General features: G+C 35.8%; 1 protein-coding gene across 6 annotated transcripts in view; it reads left to right on the top strand.

Moving 5' to 3' along the window:
- The window catches only part of MAP4K3 (mitogen-activated protein kinase kinase kinase kinase 3), a 185,985-nt gene that overhangs the window by 97,971 nt on the left and 69,672 nt on the right, over positions 1–18,342 (top strand). For 5 of the 6 annotated variants that reach the window (XM_025260905.3, XM_025260904.3, XM_006071208.4 and 2 more), the window contains 5 exons: positions 7,908–7,972; positions 12,975–13,030; positions 13,587–13,634; positions 16,051–16,093; positions 17,576–17,648. In XM_025260905.3, the coding sequence (XP_025116690.1) occupies positions 7,908–7,972; positions 12,975–13,030; positions 13,587–13,634; positions 16,051–16,093; positions 17,576–17,648 (285 nt within the window). Of the gene's footprint in view, positions 1–7,907; positions 7,973–12,974; positions 13,031–13,586; positions 13,635–16,050; positions 16,094–17,575; positions 17,649–18,342 lie in introns of those variants that run through there. The other variant, XM_044925843.2, reaches the window with a different exon arrangement.

Here is an 18,342-nt window from a genome sequence, read left to right as displayed (position 1 = left end):
CTCTTCAATATCCTTAAAAGCCTGTGTTTATTCCAACAAGGACCTACTATAAAACACATAGAACTTTACTCAGTATTCCGTAATAGCATAAATGGGAAAAGAATTTGAAAAAAAATTGTTACTGTTGTTTTTCAGTCACTGAGTCATGTCCGATTCTTTATATCCTTGTGGACTGAAGCACGCCAGGCTTCCCTGTCCACTGTCTCCCAGAGCTTGCTCAGATTCACGTTTATTAAATAAATATATATATGTACAGCTAAATCACTTTGCTCTACACCTGAAGCTAATGCAAAACTAATTAACTATGCTCCAATATAAAATTAAAAAAAAATTTTTAAAGGCCTGTGTTTATTGAGTGCCTAATTACACATACTATGCAATAAGAGCTGACTATATAAAACATTTCTTTGGAAATTTAAAGTAAATAGTCCTGGTTTCGTATATATATTTATCTATGTATTTCTGTGTATATATTTATAAAACAACAGATTTAAATCACTATAGGCTTATTCTTTATTCCCAGAAGAACTTCTTTTAAGCTTCTTTTAACTATTGTTTCTTTTAAGCAAATTATGATTTTGACTTCAGATTGCTTCTGAGCTTTCCTTAGCCCAGCGTATCCTTTGAATAACAGCAAATGCTCCTCAAAAGATAAGCCTTTGGAGGATCAGAGCCAGAATTGTAAAAACAATTTTATTTAGATGATGAGATATTTTAAACCTTTGAAATCTAACGTACTTGAACATAATTTAATATACAGTAATAATATACTTCTAAATCACCACCACTTACAAAGTGTTTTTATATTATTTCTTAGCATGTCTGGAGTGCTGTATTGATTTCTGGAGATGTTAAGATACGTAAAACAGCCCTTGCCTTTAAGGAGCTTATTATCGAATAGAAAAAACAAACATGAGCAAATAATTGCAACATGATATGCTAGGTGGACACAACTGAGCGACTTCACTTTAACTTTTCACTTTCATGCATTGGAGAAGGAAATGGCAACCCACTGCAGTGTTCTTGCCTGGAGAATCCCAGGGATGGAGGAGCCTGGTGGGCTGCCGTCTATGGGGTCGCACAGAGTCAAGACACGACTGAAGCGACTTAGCAGCGTGCTAGGTGGGGCCCTCCAGGTGGCGCTAGTGGTAAAGAACCTGCCTGCCAGTACAGGAGATATGAGAGACCTGGGTTCAATCCCTGGGTTAGGAAGATCTCCTGAAGAAGGGCATGACAACCCACTCCAGTATTCTTGCCTGAAAAATCCCACGGACAGAGGAGACTGGCGGGCTACAGGCTATTGGGTTGCAAAGAGTCAGACATGACTGAAGGGACTTAGCACACAATATGCTAAGTACAATAATCATTTTGATGTCAGTTACAAAGTGGTAAAGATGGTAGAGTATCTGATTTTGCTAAAGCGAATCAGAGAGAGCTCTTTGAATGATATGATTCCTAAATGGTGTTAAAGGGTTAGTAAGCATTTACCGTGGTGTGTGCATGTGTATAGAAGATTATAATTTCTGACAAAGGAAATGCATGCATGAAAAAATCATGAAGTGTTCAGGAGACAGCTAACAATCTCACATTAAAGCTTAAGGGGAAAGGGTGTAGTTCAGAAGGTAAGGCCGAGGAGATTTAGGCAAAGAAAGAAACCTTTTATGCCTTAATTAAGAGCTATAAGTGTAGAGCATATTTGTTGGAAGGCTTTAACTCAGAGATAGTATATTCTGTGCGGGAGGAACTTGGAGTGAAGGAGAGTAAGACAAGGAGTCAGTTAATTTTATACAGTATATTTATTACAGTAATCCAAGAAAGAGATGGTAGTCTCTTGAGTTGTACAGAAAGTGGAAGAAATTTTTTTTCTAGAGCCAGAGAGAGGACTTGCCAGGGAAACCACAGAATCTTAACTAAAAATGCCTTTTTGAATGTTCACACTATGAAAATTAAAATTACAGTTAAGTCATTTTAATTTATACCTAGTTACTCTTTTTTAGAGCAGAACATGGCAATCCACTCTAGTATTCTCGCCTGGAGAAAGAGACAGAGGAACCTGGCAGGCTACAGTCCATGGGGTCACAAAGAGTCAGACATGACTGAAACGACTTAGTGCACACATCTTTTTTTAAAAAAAGAAACTTAATTTTGGAATATGTTCGATTTACATAAAAGTTGCCAAGATAGTACAAAGCGTTCCCTCAGCTTTATCTGATATTAACATCTTGCATAACCCTGGGACATTTGTCAAAACTTACGAAATTAGCATTAATACAAAACTGTCAGTTAAACTAAGATATTTCATTCGAATTTCACCAGGTAATCCCTAATAGTCCTCTTTAAGTGTGAGAGATTTGATGGAACTACCTTACAAGGTACTTTATTACACCAGTATTGCTCAGGTATTTCTACCGAACATTTGTTTTGAGGGGTGCTCATATGTGGGTTTATGGAAAAAATAATTTGGGGGTGAAGCAAATCAGAGAATTTGTATTTCCTCTTTCTCTTCGTCTTCCCTCGCGCCTTCTGCTGTTTGTTCTCTTCCTGCTCTCTCTTCTCCCCTTCCCAGCTTTTTCCGTCTCCCTTCCTCCCCCTTTTCTTCTCTTCGCCCTCGTTTCCCCACCCATTCCTCCCTTTCCTGCATCTCCTCCTTCCATTTCTCCTTGTACTCTGCCTTCCCCAACCCCACTGGTTTTCTCAGAGCCCTTTAAATATCAGTGGCATTGTTAATTTCCAAGAGAAGGCTAATATATGACATTTCTAAAACTCATTTCACTGTCCAGCCGTTAATTTTGAGGGAGCATGCTTCACATAGAGCTGCTGTCCTATGGTCTATTCTTGGTCAGATATTATGCCAAACTGGGGCTTGTTAGGTAGAATTACAGAGAAATAGGTCACCTTGTATCCCCTGAATACATAGCTACCCCTCATTGTTAAAGGGGAAGCAGGTGGATGGGTTCCATATACCTTTTTTGGAAGGCAGTCATTTTTTTTTGTTTGCATATGTTTAAAAATGAACCAAAACATTTTAAATTCAGCTCACATTAAAATAAGTTATCCTAAATTAAAACACCCAGCAGTTAGTGAACTTTATATTTTTCACATGGGGTGGGAGGAATGACTTGGTGTGCCAATTTGTAGCAGACATTCAAGAACTGTTTATCCTTGGTGATCATGCTCACATTTTTTCTTTTAAAACATTTTTATATTTGGGCAAAATATATAAATAATTATGCTTAGTTTGTTCAATTAGTGTGGGAAGGTTAAAAGGCCTGTTGTATTGATAGGAATGATAAACTCTTCAATGAAATATATACTCTAGTAAACACTGAACTAGAAGGTGAGAATAGTGAATTTTGCCCCTATTTATTTTTCTATTCCTTGTCAAATAGAACAATGATTTTAGAGGATAAGAAAGAAGAATTCTAAGGATTTGTTGAGTCAGGGAATTAAGAGACACATATATTTACTTCAGTGATTAATTGTATTTCAGTCCCAAATACCCACAGACAAACATTTTATAATTTATTGGCCTGCATAAAGTGGACTAACATGGTTCAAGCCCTTTCCTGTTAGGCAGATGGCTTGGTGAATGACCAAAAGCAAATGAACATTCACCATCACAAGAGGGACATTCATGGAACAGATGGAAGTCATTTTTCTAATAAACTCAGAATATTCAAGCATTTTTTATAATAGCAGAGTTAACTAAATAGAGAGTTATAAAGGTGAAGTATTTTATACCTCTTGAAAAGTAAAATTTTAAATGTATTATTACAATTTTTTCCCTCAGTGTGTAAGTTGGAAAGTCATTTCCCATAGAATGAAGAGAAAATTGTACTTTTAAGCCAGGTGGGCAAAGGAGTAGACCAACTTCAAGGAGAGGATGGTGTAATACTGAAATATGTTAAAAAGCAGAGAACTCATTTCCTACATCCATTTTCCTTACTAAAGGAGAATTGTTTTCAAAGTAGCAAGGGTAGGAAAAGCATTATTAAGAAGGAATTAAAGCACAGATAGATGAGTAGATAATTACAGAACACTAGACACTACCTGAATCCAAGCCTTTTTGGATTTATATAAAGTATATCTCATTACTGTACTGAAAATATAGCAGACACGATGGTCATCCACTGTCAGTGAGTGCCTTTTGACGAAAAGGAGAGATGTCAAAAGATCAGTGATCACATTGACCAATTTGGAAAGGAAAAGGTGATTTCTAGAAAATATAGACCGTTAAACTTGTCAGTCATCTGTCCCCAACAAGCATCTAAGATAATTAATCACATAATTAGCACTTATAAGAAGGAAGTGGTGATTAACACAACTTTAGTAAGAAGTTACATCAAATCAATCCCATCTCTCTTCTATTTTTTTTTCCTCTTAGAAAAGGGCAGTTTTATCTATTTACACGTTCTCTGAGTTCTAGGAGCATTGTAAGCAGTGTAAATAACTGCCCAACAAGATGAAATATAAGAAAAAAAGTAGAAATGGCTTAACATTTATTGGGCTTATTAAATTCGAGGTCCTTTACTAAGCAGTTTACATGTTATTTCTGTTTATCCTAAGCAGATCCCAGAACAGCCGTTCAGCCAGTTTTTGTAAGATGTGAGAAGTCCCTGCTGCCTGTTTGCATAATCACTTGCAACAGGAATTTTACATCAGATTCATGTGCAGCAGATGCGAAAATATTTTAGAGCCGTAGTTCTCAAAACATTTTGGTCTGAGAGCTCATTTTTTTCTGCACTCTTAAAAATTATTGAGTACCCCAAAGAGCTTTGGTTTCTATGGATCATATCTATTGATACTTATTATATTAGAGATAAAATTGAGAAGCATATGAAACAAGAATACATAAGCACATATCCCAGTAGCCATCAGAGGACTTACATCATCATCTCACTTCTGCAGCCTCTGGAAGACTCCACTGTATTCTCAAAAAAGAGTGCAAAGGGCAAGTAATTTTTAGTGTTGTTATGAAAATGGGTTTAACCTTGCTGATCCACTGAAAGGATCTCTGGCACTCTTAGAGGGCCCCAGACCATACTTTGAAAACCATTGTCCTAAAGAAAGGATTCAGTCTAGAGAGATCAGGCTATGAAATCCTGCATTATACATATTGAATTATAGTCTCAGCATCATTTCAAAGAATATTGGTTGATGGACTTGCCTGAGTCTTACACCTGTCTGTGCAACCAAAGGTGCAGAGAGGTGCCAGGTGGTAATTCTGAGCAGTATACATAGCTATTCATGTCACCAGTGGAAAAATTACTTCTTAAGCTCATTAGTGGAGAAGGCAATGGCTCCCCACTCCAGTACTCTTGCCTGGAAAATCCCATGGACAGAGGAGCCTGGCAGGCTGCAGTCCATGGGGTTGCTAAGAGTCGGACACGACTGAGCGACTTCACTTTCTCTTTTCACTTTCATGCATTGGAGAAGGAAATGGCAACCCACTCCAGTGTTCTTGCCTGGAGAATCCCAGGGATGGGGGAGCCTGGTGGGCTGCCATCTATGGGGTCACACAGAGTCAGACACGACTGAAGTGACTTAGCATAGCATAGCATAAGCTCATTAGTAACCTCACTTCTTGTTGTTTAGTCGCTAAGTCATGTCTGATTCTTTGTGACCCCATGGACTGTATCCTGCTAGGCTCCTGTGTCCATGGGCTTTCTCAGGCAAGAATACTGGAGTAGGTTGCCATTTCCTTCTCCTGGTGATCTTCCCAACCCAGGAATCAAACCCACGTGTCCTGCATTGGCAAGTGAATTCTTTACCACTGAGCCACTTAAGAAGCCCAGCTAGGTCATACTTTACCATCAGCTGCCATGTCTCAGTTTCATCGGTGCGTGGACCAGCTGTAAATGTGAGGTCCTGATTTCTTTCGCTGGGCTTCAGTCTCTTCAACTTTGTAGAATCATGGCAGTTTGTACTCTTGTTTGCTGACCACACTCTTTAATAGTTTGTGTTCGCTTGTTACATGGTGCATCGTCCATCGTACCCAACCAGGTCAGCTCACCTCTCAGGTCTGCTTCATCACACCAGCACTGCCATACGTGTCCACTTGTTAGTATACTGTTCATGTACTACTCTGAGGGCTTCCCTTGTGGCTCAGCTGGTAAAGAATCTGCCTACAGTGTGGGAGACCTGGGGTGGGAAGATGCCCTGGAGAAGGGAAAGGCTTCCCACCCCAGTATTCTGGCCTGGAGAATTTCGCAGAGTCAGACACGACTGAGCACCTTTCACTTTTCACGTGCACTCCTCCGAATAGTACTTAACTCTGGGTGCCACATTTTAAGAGACACTGACAAACTAGAGACCTTCCAGGTGAAGGTAACTAAACTGAGGCATCCACAAACAGACCGTTGTTTTACAGTATGACCTCAGCCCGTTCTAGCTTCATGTCTTGCACTCTCTCTTCAGGTAGCCTGAGTTCAGCTCATGCTAAATCATCCACAGTCTCTCAAATGTGGGTCTTCTTTCAGATTTTCATTCTTTTGCACAGACCTTTTCCATGTCTCTTGTCAGTGAGTTCCTACTTTAACTTCAAGACTCAACTCAAATGTTTTTTCCTCTCTTAAATATCCCTTAACTTTGCTAGTTATTTTACCTCTAGGTTCTTGCAGAACTTATACAAGGCCGGATTGTCCATTAATCAAACTATAATTCTGTCCAGGGGTCACCAGACCTTTTCTGTAAATGACCATATAGTAAACACTTTAAGTTTTGTGGATTTTGTGTGTTTCTCTTTATCACAATAGCTCACCTTTGCTTTTAGTACAAAAATCAGCCGCAGATAATATGTAAGTGAACAAGTTTGACTATGTTCCAATAAAACTTTACACGGACACTAAAATTTGAATTTCATATAATTGTCATGTCAAGAAATCTTCTTTTGACAACCCTCACCCAACCATTTAAAAATGTGAAAACCATTCATAATTCCTGTTCTGTGCAGAATCAGGCAGCAGGTTAGATTTGGCCCACTGGCCATAGTTTGCTGACCCTGGATCTAATCAGTTTGTTTATTCTTTCACTCACTCATGTATTCATTCATTTATAGAATAAATACTCATTTGCTGGATACCTAGGCACTATCGATACAGGGGTGAGAGAGACAGACATATGTCTCTATTATGTCTCTGTTATGAAGGCAGAATCTTCTGTGTTAGACTGAGCTTGCTCATCTCTGGCCCCGAAGAATAGTACATTTCCTGGTATGTTTTGAGATGAAGTAATTAATGATTCAACAAAGGAATGAACAAAGGAATAAGCAATTATTTCTTTGCTAATTATTTCTCCTGTGACTTATGATTATGCTGTCTTATAATGTAAATGTGAAAGAGAAATTCTACTAAAGACAAGTGAGTGATAGTTTTTTTTTTCTTTTCTTTTGTTCTAAGTGATAAATTTTTAAGAAAGGTTATTTTTGAAAGATCTTTGTTGAGTCTAGATATGAGGGTAAAATTTACATTTTGTCTGTTTTGTTGTTAAGAGCGCCATCAAAGTGATGTAGTTTAAGATGTATTGCTATTCTATGTGATAAATCTTCTATATAATTTTTGGTATGAACCTTCTAATTAGCATTTAACTTTTATAATACAGTCATAAGGTAGATGGATAACTGATGGAAGGGAAGTTTTTAACTAAAGGGACATTTTCTCTCATTTGAATGTGCTGGATGACATCTTTATATCCTGCAAAAGGTGTATTTTAAGAATTAAAACCTTAGGTTGAGTTACAGTAGCACATAAGTATCGAAGATTCGTTTACTCATAGAGATTAACTTCTCTCTTAAATAGCACATTGCATTTATGTGGGTTTTCAAGGTATTAACATACAGCCTTCAAATACTTGTTACTTCAAGTAGTTTTAATCATGAAAATGTGATAATGCTTATTTTCTTTTTATAGGCGAGATAAACTTTGGATTTGCATGGAGTTTTGCGGAGGTGGTTCCTTACAAGATATTTATCATGGTAAGACCAAAAGTTGTATGTTAAAGAGATTAGGTAGAATTTCTTAAAATGCAGTTATTTACTATATTAAACATCAGTGTTTTGTGGAAAGTATGTTTTATCATTATACTATATGGATACATAAGGAAATTTAAGATATATACAGGCAAAAGGAACATTTGCTTTCTAAGTTAGAAAGCTTCATGCAGTGGAATTATTTGCTAATTCTAAAGAAGGCATTTTATATATAGTTAGTTCAGTTGGAATAGGAAACAGGAAATAATAGATTTTCCAGAAGTGCTTTAGAAGGTATAATGAAGAAAGTGGGCTTTAAATTGGTCTTTAAAAGATCGGTGAACTTTGGGTACAAAGAAGAGAGAGATGTGCGCTCCTGGGGGTGAAGCGGCCGCACAGTGACATGAAGGTGTGGTTCGAGATCGCTCTCAATGTCTGGGGTGTGTCTGGAATCAGATCCAGAGAGCCTCGAAAGCCAGAAAGAGGGACTTACCAAGTAGTCTAGTGGCTAAGACTCATTGCTTCTACTGCAGGGGACATGGGTTTGATCCCTGGTCAGGGAACTTAAAAAAAAAAAAAGGTCAGAAGGAAAAACATGAAAATATTGAGTATTTCTGCTTTATGAAAAGTTACTTATTTTCTGAGAATATTTTTATTAAGTGTGGCTATTCTTTCTATTTGATAATTTTTTCCTTTTTATTAATAACATTTTGATTTCAAGGTTCGGTGAAAATTGAAAAATATTTGGCACCATTTGCATTACAGAACATAGTGTTTCTGGAAGTTGGTTATAAATTTTAAAAGCTATTTTCCCCTTTTATTGTCTTCATTTGGATTAATTTCTCTACTGTGCTACTTATTGATTTAATTTCCTTCTTCCTGAAGTTTTTTTCAACTAAGTCTCCTGGTGGTAAACTCAGTCTTTGATCCTCATTCTTAAATAATAGATTAAGCAGACATAGGCACATTTTCTCCACTGACAGATGTTTTCTGTCAGCATTTCAAAGATACTGGACCATTGTCTTCTAGTTTGTGTAGTTGTTGGTACCTTCTGCTAACTATTGATCCTTTGCAGGTAATCTTCCTTTCTTTCTAATTGCTTTTAAGATTTTTCTCTTCATTTTTGGTGTTTCTAGTATCTAAGCGTACATTACTTTTCCTGCTTGGGACTTAAAGTGCTTACGTATGCGATTTTAGTTCTTTTATCAAATCTGACAATGGTTAATTACTGTCTATTCAAATAGTTTCTCCTTCAGTTTCTCTGATTGCTCCATCTACAATTTCCATTCCATGTCTCTTAAAGTCACCTTCATATTTTCCGGTTTTTAGTCCCTCAGAACACTGAGGATACTCATAGCCATCATCCGGTTCACTGATTGTGCACATGTGATAAGTACATCCATTAGGGTTTAATTTTTGGTGACTGTATTTTTCATTTCCAAAATTGATTCTGTTTCAGGTCTCCTTCAATTTTTTGTCTTATTCTTGTCTTGTAATTTGTCATCCGTTCTTTTACATCTTTAGTTTTTTGAAGCAAACTTGTTTTTTAGTCTTAGATTGCTTCATAATTTCATCAGATATATATGATTGGTCTTAGATGTCTGATTCTGCTTTCTTCATTAGGAAGCAAGAAAGCCAGTTGTTACAGAAATAGGTTGTCATGTTATCTTTCCATATCAACCTTCTGATGAAAATAATATAGTAATATAAATTTGTTGGTCCTGATCTGTTTATGAAGAATCTATGGAAGAAATAATCTTGTGTTAACTTGCGTGCTGTCAGACATACATGCTGAGAATATACATGCTTATACACAGCTCCAAACCCTCTTTCTCTGCATTCACTCCTTTGATTTCACCTAGGTTTCTACCGAATAGCCTCCTCATGGCAATGTATAGTTCTCTTTGGCTGCGGTCTACAGTGCTGTCTACTCACATAACCATATAAGACGTGTACTTCCATTTCTCTGTGTGTGCGTGTGTGTGTTTCCTCCTCTCCTCTCTCTCTTTCATCATGTTGTCATTCCATTGGGAGTAGTATAAAATATGCTGGATTACTTTCGTTGGTCAGAGAGATGTTCTACTTTTCTAATAACCACAGTGCTTATGGGGTTTTTGTTTGTTTCTTTGCTGGCATATACAAATTATGTTTTGATCCATTATGCAATTTTTTTTTATTAAAGCGGCTTTTAAAAAATTATTTCTGTTTATTTCTGAAGCACCATTAAGTGAATTTTTATGTTTTTTCTTACTGTCCTTAATTCCATCATCTACTCAGTGTGATTTTTCTTACATTTAAATCTTCTTAAAAGGTGAACCATATTAGTTATCTGTTGCTGTGCAACACTGATCTTAAAATTCATTGTCTTAAAACAAACGTTTGTTATCTCACAGTTACTAAGGGTCAAGAATTAAGAATGGCTTAATTGGGTGATTTGCCTTGTAGGACAGGCCAAAACACGCATAAGACATTTGGTCCATGCTAAAAGTCCTTGCAGTTTGGTCCTGTGCAGTGAGCGTGTTTGGTTCATGCCACATGGTTTTATACAGGACTTGATATCAGTCATCTTTTAGCATGGACCAAATGCCTTGAGGACATTGTGGGCAGGACCAAATATCAACAAATACCAAGATCCATTTGGTGTGGATCGAAAGTCTTATGGAGGTTTTAGGAAGAACCAAATGTCTGCTAAAATGGGCGATTTTAGTTCATGGTCACTCATGAAGTTGTAGTCAAACTCTTGTCTGGAACTGTAGTCATCTGAAGGCTTGACTAAGGTTGAAGGATTTACTTTCTAGATAATTCACTTACATCAGTATTAGCAGGAGGTCTCAGTTCCTTACCATGTAGATTTCACCATAGGACAGCTTGAGTCTCTTCATAGGATGGCAGCTGATTTCTCCCAGAGGAAATGATCCCAAAGAGCAAGGAAGAAGCCATAGACTTTTTATGATGTAGTCTTAGAGTTGTATTCTGTCACTACCATTACAGTTTGTTCTTTAGAAGCAAGTCATTTTGTCCAGCCCGCTCTCAGGAAGGGAATTAAGTTGCAACTCTTAAGGGGGCTGTATCAAAGAATTCATGGACATATTTTTGACCGCTTGGCTGGGGGCAATGGGGCAAATCCTTCTTCTCTCCTTTTGTTTACTTTTCTTTGCAGAACTAACATTAGAACTTTATACTGTTGCAACATAATAGATTTTTTGGTCTCTGTTTTTCATTGAACATTTTTCTTTCTGTTTGATGTTGTCCTTTAACAACTTTCTACACTCTGTTAAATATTTATGTTGAATTTTTTTCTCATTGATTTCATAATTTTGAGCTCATCTTCAGTGGGAGTTCCATATGACTTTAAAGAATGTCCTTTCAACAATATTGGATTATTTTCCCCAGGGCTCCAATGGCCTCATTGTTTTCGATATATATTTGAACTCTAAACCTCAGTGAAGAAGCGACCTTATGAATTCCAAGAGAAGATATCTTTTTCCCCTGTTCAGATCCCAGGCCATGACACATCCCTAGTCATCTCCTGGTGCTTATCTGCTATTTTAATGAAGATGTAGCCCTTTGAGGATTCTGGTTTTATGTGGGTGTTTGTTTTAACTCTTCCTTTGCAGGCCTATAACCGTTTCTTCTGTGCCCATGTAGGGGATAAAACTAAAGCCCTAGCTTACTAAGATTGGCCTTCTCCTAAGAGACAGCTAGAATATTTGACATTTTTACCATTCTGCTTTTCATTTCTCTTTTTGCTTTTGGCTTCTGAGCAAGTCTCTTAATATTTATAAGCTTAGCTAGGCATTTTAAAAATTATTTTAAAATGTTTACCTGGTGTTACTTTCAGGGTTTTCAAGTTATGTTATTTGTCATATTGTGGGAACAGACTTGTCAAGAAGGCCTTTCTTACTGGATGAGAGTAGGCTTATAAACCACAGAAATTAGTTACTATATGGTTTATCCACAGACATTGAAATTTAGCCTTGTCCCTAAAAGAATCTAAGTGAAATGGATTCTTTTCTCCCACAGTTGTAAAATACAAGTAGTCTGAACTACACATTTTTACAAAACGTTTTAAGTTTGTGCAAGTGGGAGATCACTATCTAGTATTTGATTTCATCGTTGGGACTTAATTCAATTTCTGGAATAGTTTCTCCCACCTAACTTACTTCTTATATTCTAAAGTGATTTAATAGTGAAAAAGAAAAAAACTGTTTGAATGTTTTTCATAGTTTTTCATAGCAGATGCACACAGAGGAAATACTATTCAAATATTACGATATGATTAAACTATCTCTCTCTCTATATATATATATATAGAGAGAGAGAGAGAGATGGAAAGATGTCGTGATAAGTGAAAAAGGCAAGTTCCAGAACTGTCTGTGTAATACGGTTCCATTTATGTTTATGTGTGTGTGCACTGCCTACCTGCACTGTATAAAACATCTGTGTGTAAAGTCATCTGGTAGAGATAGGCCACACTGTTGATTTTGTTTATTATTGGGTAATAGTGGTTTGGATCAGGAAGAGACCTATCTCTGTTGATTGAAATTTTTTATAGTGAACGTGTGTACTTTTATGTCTATAAAGCAAATAATTTTAGGGGAAAAGTATTGTTTTTAACTTAGCCAATAATACATGTTATGTCAGTTTTTTTAAAAAAATTTTAATAAAAACTAGTTAGACATCTTGGCCGTGCTTTCTTTAACATTTAAGAGGTATTATGATCAGGTGTAAAAAATGAAAATGTAAATTAATTTCATTGACTATTTCACTGTTTTATTTATTCTGTGAACATTTACTCAGTAGCCTTTCCATGCCGGGCACTGTTCTAAACACTGGGGATACAATGAGCAAATCAGGTTTTTTTAAATTCCTGCCCTCATGGAGCTTACATTTTAGTAGAGCTTAAATATATTAAGTCTGTTGCTTAATGGAACTTTTACAACTTTGTCTTTTATTGAAAAAACACACTTCGAGTAATTTTATTAACATTAATTTTCTCCTCTCATAGTAACGGGACCTCTCTCAGAACTGCAAATAGCATATGTTAGCAGAGAAACACTACAGGTAAATTCAATGCTAATTGAAAAGTAATGTTCTTTATTAAACTAAATGTTTGATTATTGTGCATAAGCTGTTAAGTAGAATAAGGATTAAATATTCCAGTTTGGAAAATTCTTGAATTTGTACATTATATTTGCAAATAAACTATTTAAAGCTTTAGTATGATAATATACCTCCTAAAATTGGATTTACTTATTTATTTTTATATATCTGTTAGTACCAAAGAAAGTCTTGAAAATTAAACGCTCTTATGGAATTGAAACTCATTCTGATACTAATTGGATATTTATTTTTAAAATGTTATTTCAAACTGAGCAGAGTTTAGTGAAAATTATTTGTCTTAGGAAAATTAGCAGTTCAGAGTGAGCTCTGCCTCTTTCATTTTCTTGATTCTTTTATCTTTTTGGATATTCCAGTAAAATAAAGTGATTGTCCCTAGAGCTTTCTGTGATGAGTAAATAAGTAAGAGAGACTACTACTGAGTTAACCACTTTAAATCCAAGAGTGTTTTTTGTAGTAAAGTCTTATTACTGTTTCTGACTTTTTTTTGAAACTCCAGGGATTATACTATCTTCACAGTAAAGGAAAAATGCACAGAGATATAAAGGTATATATCATATGTTTATTTAATGGCCCTCTTCTTCTTCTTAAAATATTCTGATCAAACTGAGCTAAATTGTCTCAATTATTCTATTTGATGAATTTGTTGTCTTAATATGTTGCTATAATAAAGTTGAGTGATACTTTGAAGATTTTCATTATTTTTTTATAGCAGCTCTATTGAGATACAGTTTACATACCATCAAATTCATGCCTTTTAAAGAGTACAATTGTGGATTCATGTTTTAATAACACATTTTATCTTGTTTGTGGTTATTTCTTTATAAAATGTAAATTAGGTCCATAACTTCCATTAATTTACGGACTTTAGGAAGTTTCTGGTTGGTCAAAATGTTTGTTCAGGTTTTTTTCTGTAAGATGTTTAGTAAATGTTGGCAGTCTTAAGGAACTGTCTTTAATAATGTATCAAGATGGGTAAGTTAAACCTTGACCTTTTCTGCTGGTCTTTAACTGGCAGGGGAGAGCAGGTGCCCCATGCATGCTTGGTAAAACACCCCGATGGTAGGACTCAGCTTATTTCCAAAGATAACTGACATCTCCTTTCTTCTCCCTCATCCACCTTACCTCCTGCTTTTTCATTCCCCCTTCTGTTTCCTGAGGTTTTCTCTAACAGAAGGGTTCTAGCCCTTTTGAGAGGAGGGGTGGATCATGTATTCTTTGAGTCTCTGATGAAAGCCATGGACTCTCTCCTCAGAAAATACCCTTATGCACATGCCTTCAAATTGTGCATGAAATTTCAGTGGACTCTCAGATCACCTGCTGAGATCCTCTGCTTTAAGTATGGTTCGTAAGCCACTTAAAAGACATAAGAGCCTTGGATACAAAGGTAGGGGGGATCCTAAGAAGATAAGTAAATCAAGAAAGATTCTGTCATTGGCACTTCAGTGATCTGGAAGAAGTGATAGATTTTTGTTGGAAATGGAGGTTGGAATGCTTTCTATGCAGAGGGAACAGTGTGGGCAAAGATACAGAGATCAGAATTTTGGGGTCATTTCAGGGATTGTAAAGTCCACATCTTACAGATTGAAGAGAAGAAAATGTAGGAGAGTGTTAGGAGAGCGGGTTGGCCAGGAGGTTTGGTGCTCCATTATGCAAAAACTTGTGTGCTGGACTCCAGAGTTTGGGCCTGATTAGGTAGATTCTGGCCATTACCACTATTTCTCCCCTGTCTAAGTCGCTATTATATCTCACCTGGATTTATGGAATAGCCTTCTAACTGGTCTTCTTGCTCCCATTCTTGAGTGGTCCTACAGGCAGTTCTCTACCTCACAACCAAAGTGACCTTTTAAACTCAGATCTTGTCACCCTTCTGCTTATAAACTACCATTGGCTTCCCGTGATACTCCATATATATTCAGTTTTTTTAACATGACCATTAAAGTTATGCATGATATGGCCCCTGCTTTCCTCTCTGACCTCATTTCACACGTCTCTTCGCTTTACTCATTCTGTTCTAACCACACTAAACTTGCAGTTCCTGGAACATGTCAAGTTCATTCTGGTCCCAGGACTTTGTATTCGCTGTTACTGGAATGTTCTAGATTTTAGCATGACTCTTACCCTCTCTTCATCTGAATCTCTGTGTAATTATCACTGCCTTAGAGAGGACTTTTCTTCCAGCTTTATCTTCAGAGTACTTACCTCTGTCTGTCTTTGAACCATTTGTTGTTTCATTCATTCATTCGTGTGGTGTGTGTGTATGTGTGTGTGTGTGTGTGTGTGTTCATTTTTAGATTTTCTTTCACTCCTACTTGGATGTAAGCTCCATGAGAGCTGTAACTTTTTTGTTACTATAACCCCAGAGCTTAAAATAGTGTCTGGTTGCTGGTAGTCTCTCAGGGAAAGAGGGATAAATGGGTGTGTAGATGGATGGATGAATGGAAGGAAGGAAGCATCATAACTACAGGTGACATGATATAAACGGTAATTTTAAAAAATTAATCTGGAGAGAACAAATCGAAGACTCTGCAAGAGTCTAGATTGCTAGGGCCTAATTCAAGTTGAAATCACTCCTCTAGTTTTTTTTCCTTTTCCTCATGTCTCCCATTTCTTCTTAGAGCTGCAGTAATATCAGGGGGTGCAGATTTTGGTTATTTCTTCCTCTCTGGGGTGTGGGAAGGGATTTCCTGATATTTCTTCCCCAAACTTACTCTTATATAATTGATTGCATCCTGAACCATTGAGGCTGCTTACTTTTGCTTTCTCATTTAAAAGTTGCCCAGGGAGGAGGCGGGTGCAGCCTATAGAGGCAGTATTTCTATTTTAATTGGGCATACTTTAAATCATAAGTATTTCTAGGTCTGAGGCTGCCATTTGTTATTTTAAATGTGTATGTTTAATGTATTATATGTGCGGTCTGATAAAATGTTTCCTACTGTAACTAAAATGTTCTCACTTTGAAGGGAGCTAACATTCTATTAACGGATAATGGTCATGTAAAATTAGGTAAGTAAATTTGAGTTTCATCACTTACACAAATTTATTTCAAAGCATAGTAAGTTTGTTTTCCTCTGTAGGACTAGGTTTCCCCTTTCAGCAGTGTCTACATATTTTTAGGCAGAAATTTTCGTTGCAGGACATAACATATATAATCTCTATGTATTTGTTTCCTCTTCTCTTAAATGGGAATCAGATTTGTCCTACATATATTATAGATTTGTTATAAATAATGATGGATGATATAATGAATAGTGAAATAATATACCTTGAAAATTCTTTCACCTCTAACCCTAAAGGAATGGGACTTCTAGTAAGAAATCTGTATAAAATTACCCTGTAACCAAAAAGCAAAAAATCAATAAGGCCAAAAATCCTACCTACTTGCATAAGCTTTTAAAATAAAACACAGTATTAACTCACATAAAAATGCGATTTAGATGCTAAATGGGCTTTTATTTTCTAACTTTTGGTTGTCAGCTTATGATTAAAGCAGTTCAAAACCTAAATTTTAACTTAATTTGGAAGTTTAAGATAGAAAACATGTACAATATAGTAACTTTATAAAATTGTGTCTGTTAGGTTTGAAATGATTATTTTGAACTGCATGACACTATAAAATCAAAATTCAAATATTTATTTTCTAAAAATAAGATAAAACTATTTTGATCTATAGCCTACATTAGGACTAAGCAAATTTAAAAGTACAATAATTTGCATAAAAAAAATTTCCTAAGTCATCTCTATATATGAGAAAAGCAGCTATCTATTGATGGCTTAGTGAACAGTTTCCATCTGCAATTTAATGTTTTGTGTCAATATTATGTGCCTTAGAGACCTCCTATATATACATATATATAATATATATCTTAGTTTGTAAAGACTTATAAATCGTTCATTAAAAAACTAGAAAATACAGAATTCAACATACTTAAATAGCAACATAAAAATAAACTGACACAAAGATACATTTCTTGATAGTGATTGATACTGGTATTAGAATTTAAGATTTTTACAAAAAGATTTTTGTAAATTTTCTAAGATTTTTAGAAAAAGTCTGTTTCAATGTCATTTCATGGTAGATTTGCCAGTAGAGATTTATTAATTTTTTTTAATGTCAGCTGTCATGTGTATGGCAGGAAATGAATGGAATATATTCCTACTTAAGGTCCCTTCCAATGACTTTCCTTGAATTTCAGGTCCTGGGAATTAGAAATTATAGCATTAAGTCTGGCAGGTTAGAGTCTCTCAGTTGTTTCTTCATCAAAATTATTGTCGTTTGATTCACGTGGGGATGTATGGGAATCCACATGGCTATCATGCACCATATTTTGTGATATTTTAATGCTAGTCCACTTAAAGATTTTAGAGTGATGTTTGAGAATGTCTCATTTCTATGAAATTAATTAAAATAATTATTGAAATTTTTTCATGTTACTTTAATTTTACTTTCAGTTTTATTTTCTAAATGTTTCTCTCTTTTTTTAATAGCTGATTTTGGGGTGTCCGCTCAGATAACAGCTACGATTGCCAAACGGAAGTCTTTCATTGGTACACCATATTGGTAATTTTATTTTGACTGATAATTTAACTTTCTGTTTTTCTATCATTATTGTATGCAGTGTTTATTTAAAAATAGACTGAATGGTCTAAAACAGATTAAGGAGGTCATCAACAGGCCAAGTAATTTAGGCATATACACTGTAGATGAATTACATAATCATTGAATATTCTACCATGTTATTTTTTTTTTTTTTCATGTTATTTTTCATCAAGTGGAAAAGGCATTAAAGATCGATGTGGCTTTTAGAAGACCTGATACAAACCTGATGGTTCAAGTTTTTCCCCCCAAAACTCTCAGCTCTCGGTCCTACACATATTATATATATTTTCATAGTCAGTCTGTATTCTGACGAATTTTTCAACATTATATTATTCACAGTATTCTCTTGCTCAAAACTTTTTGAACCAACTAGTTGGAAGGAACCTAGTCATCAATAAAATGATAATTGGCTTACATTAAATTTTACTTATTTCTGGGGTTCTTGGCTTGCTCGTTGGTCTTTTCCTTCGCACGCTCTTAGATTTGTCCTTCCTCCTATTTGCCACATCATTTACTATTATTTTACTTCTGTCCAAATATGTCTTCTAGATTTTTCAAAGACGATATGTTTATATTTCTCTTTTTGTTCTCATTATTTGGGGTTGATTTCCGAGAGGAATAAGAGATTAAAGAGTTATCTGTTACAACTCTTTTT

This window comes from Bubalus bubalis, chromosome 12 (assembly GCF_019923935.1).
Source record: "Bubalus bubalis isolate 160015118507 breed Murrah chromosome 12, NDDB_SH_1, whole genome shotgun sequence".
Taxonomy (NCBI): Eukaryota; Metazoa; Chordata; class Mammalia; order Artiodactyla; family Bovidae; genus Bubalus; species Bubalus bubalis.
This window is presented reverse-complemented; position numbering and strand designations above follow the sequence as displayed.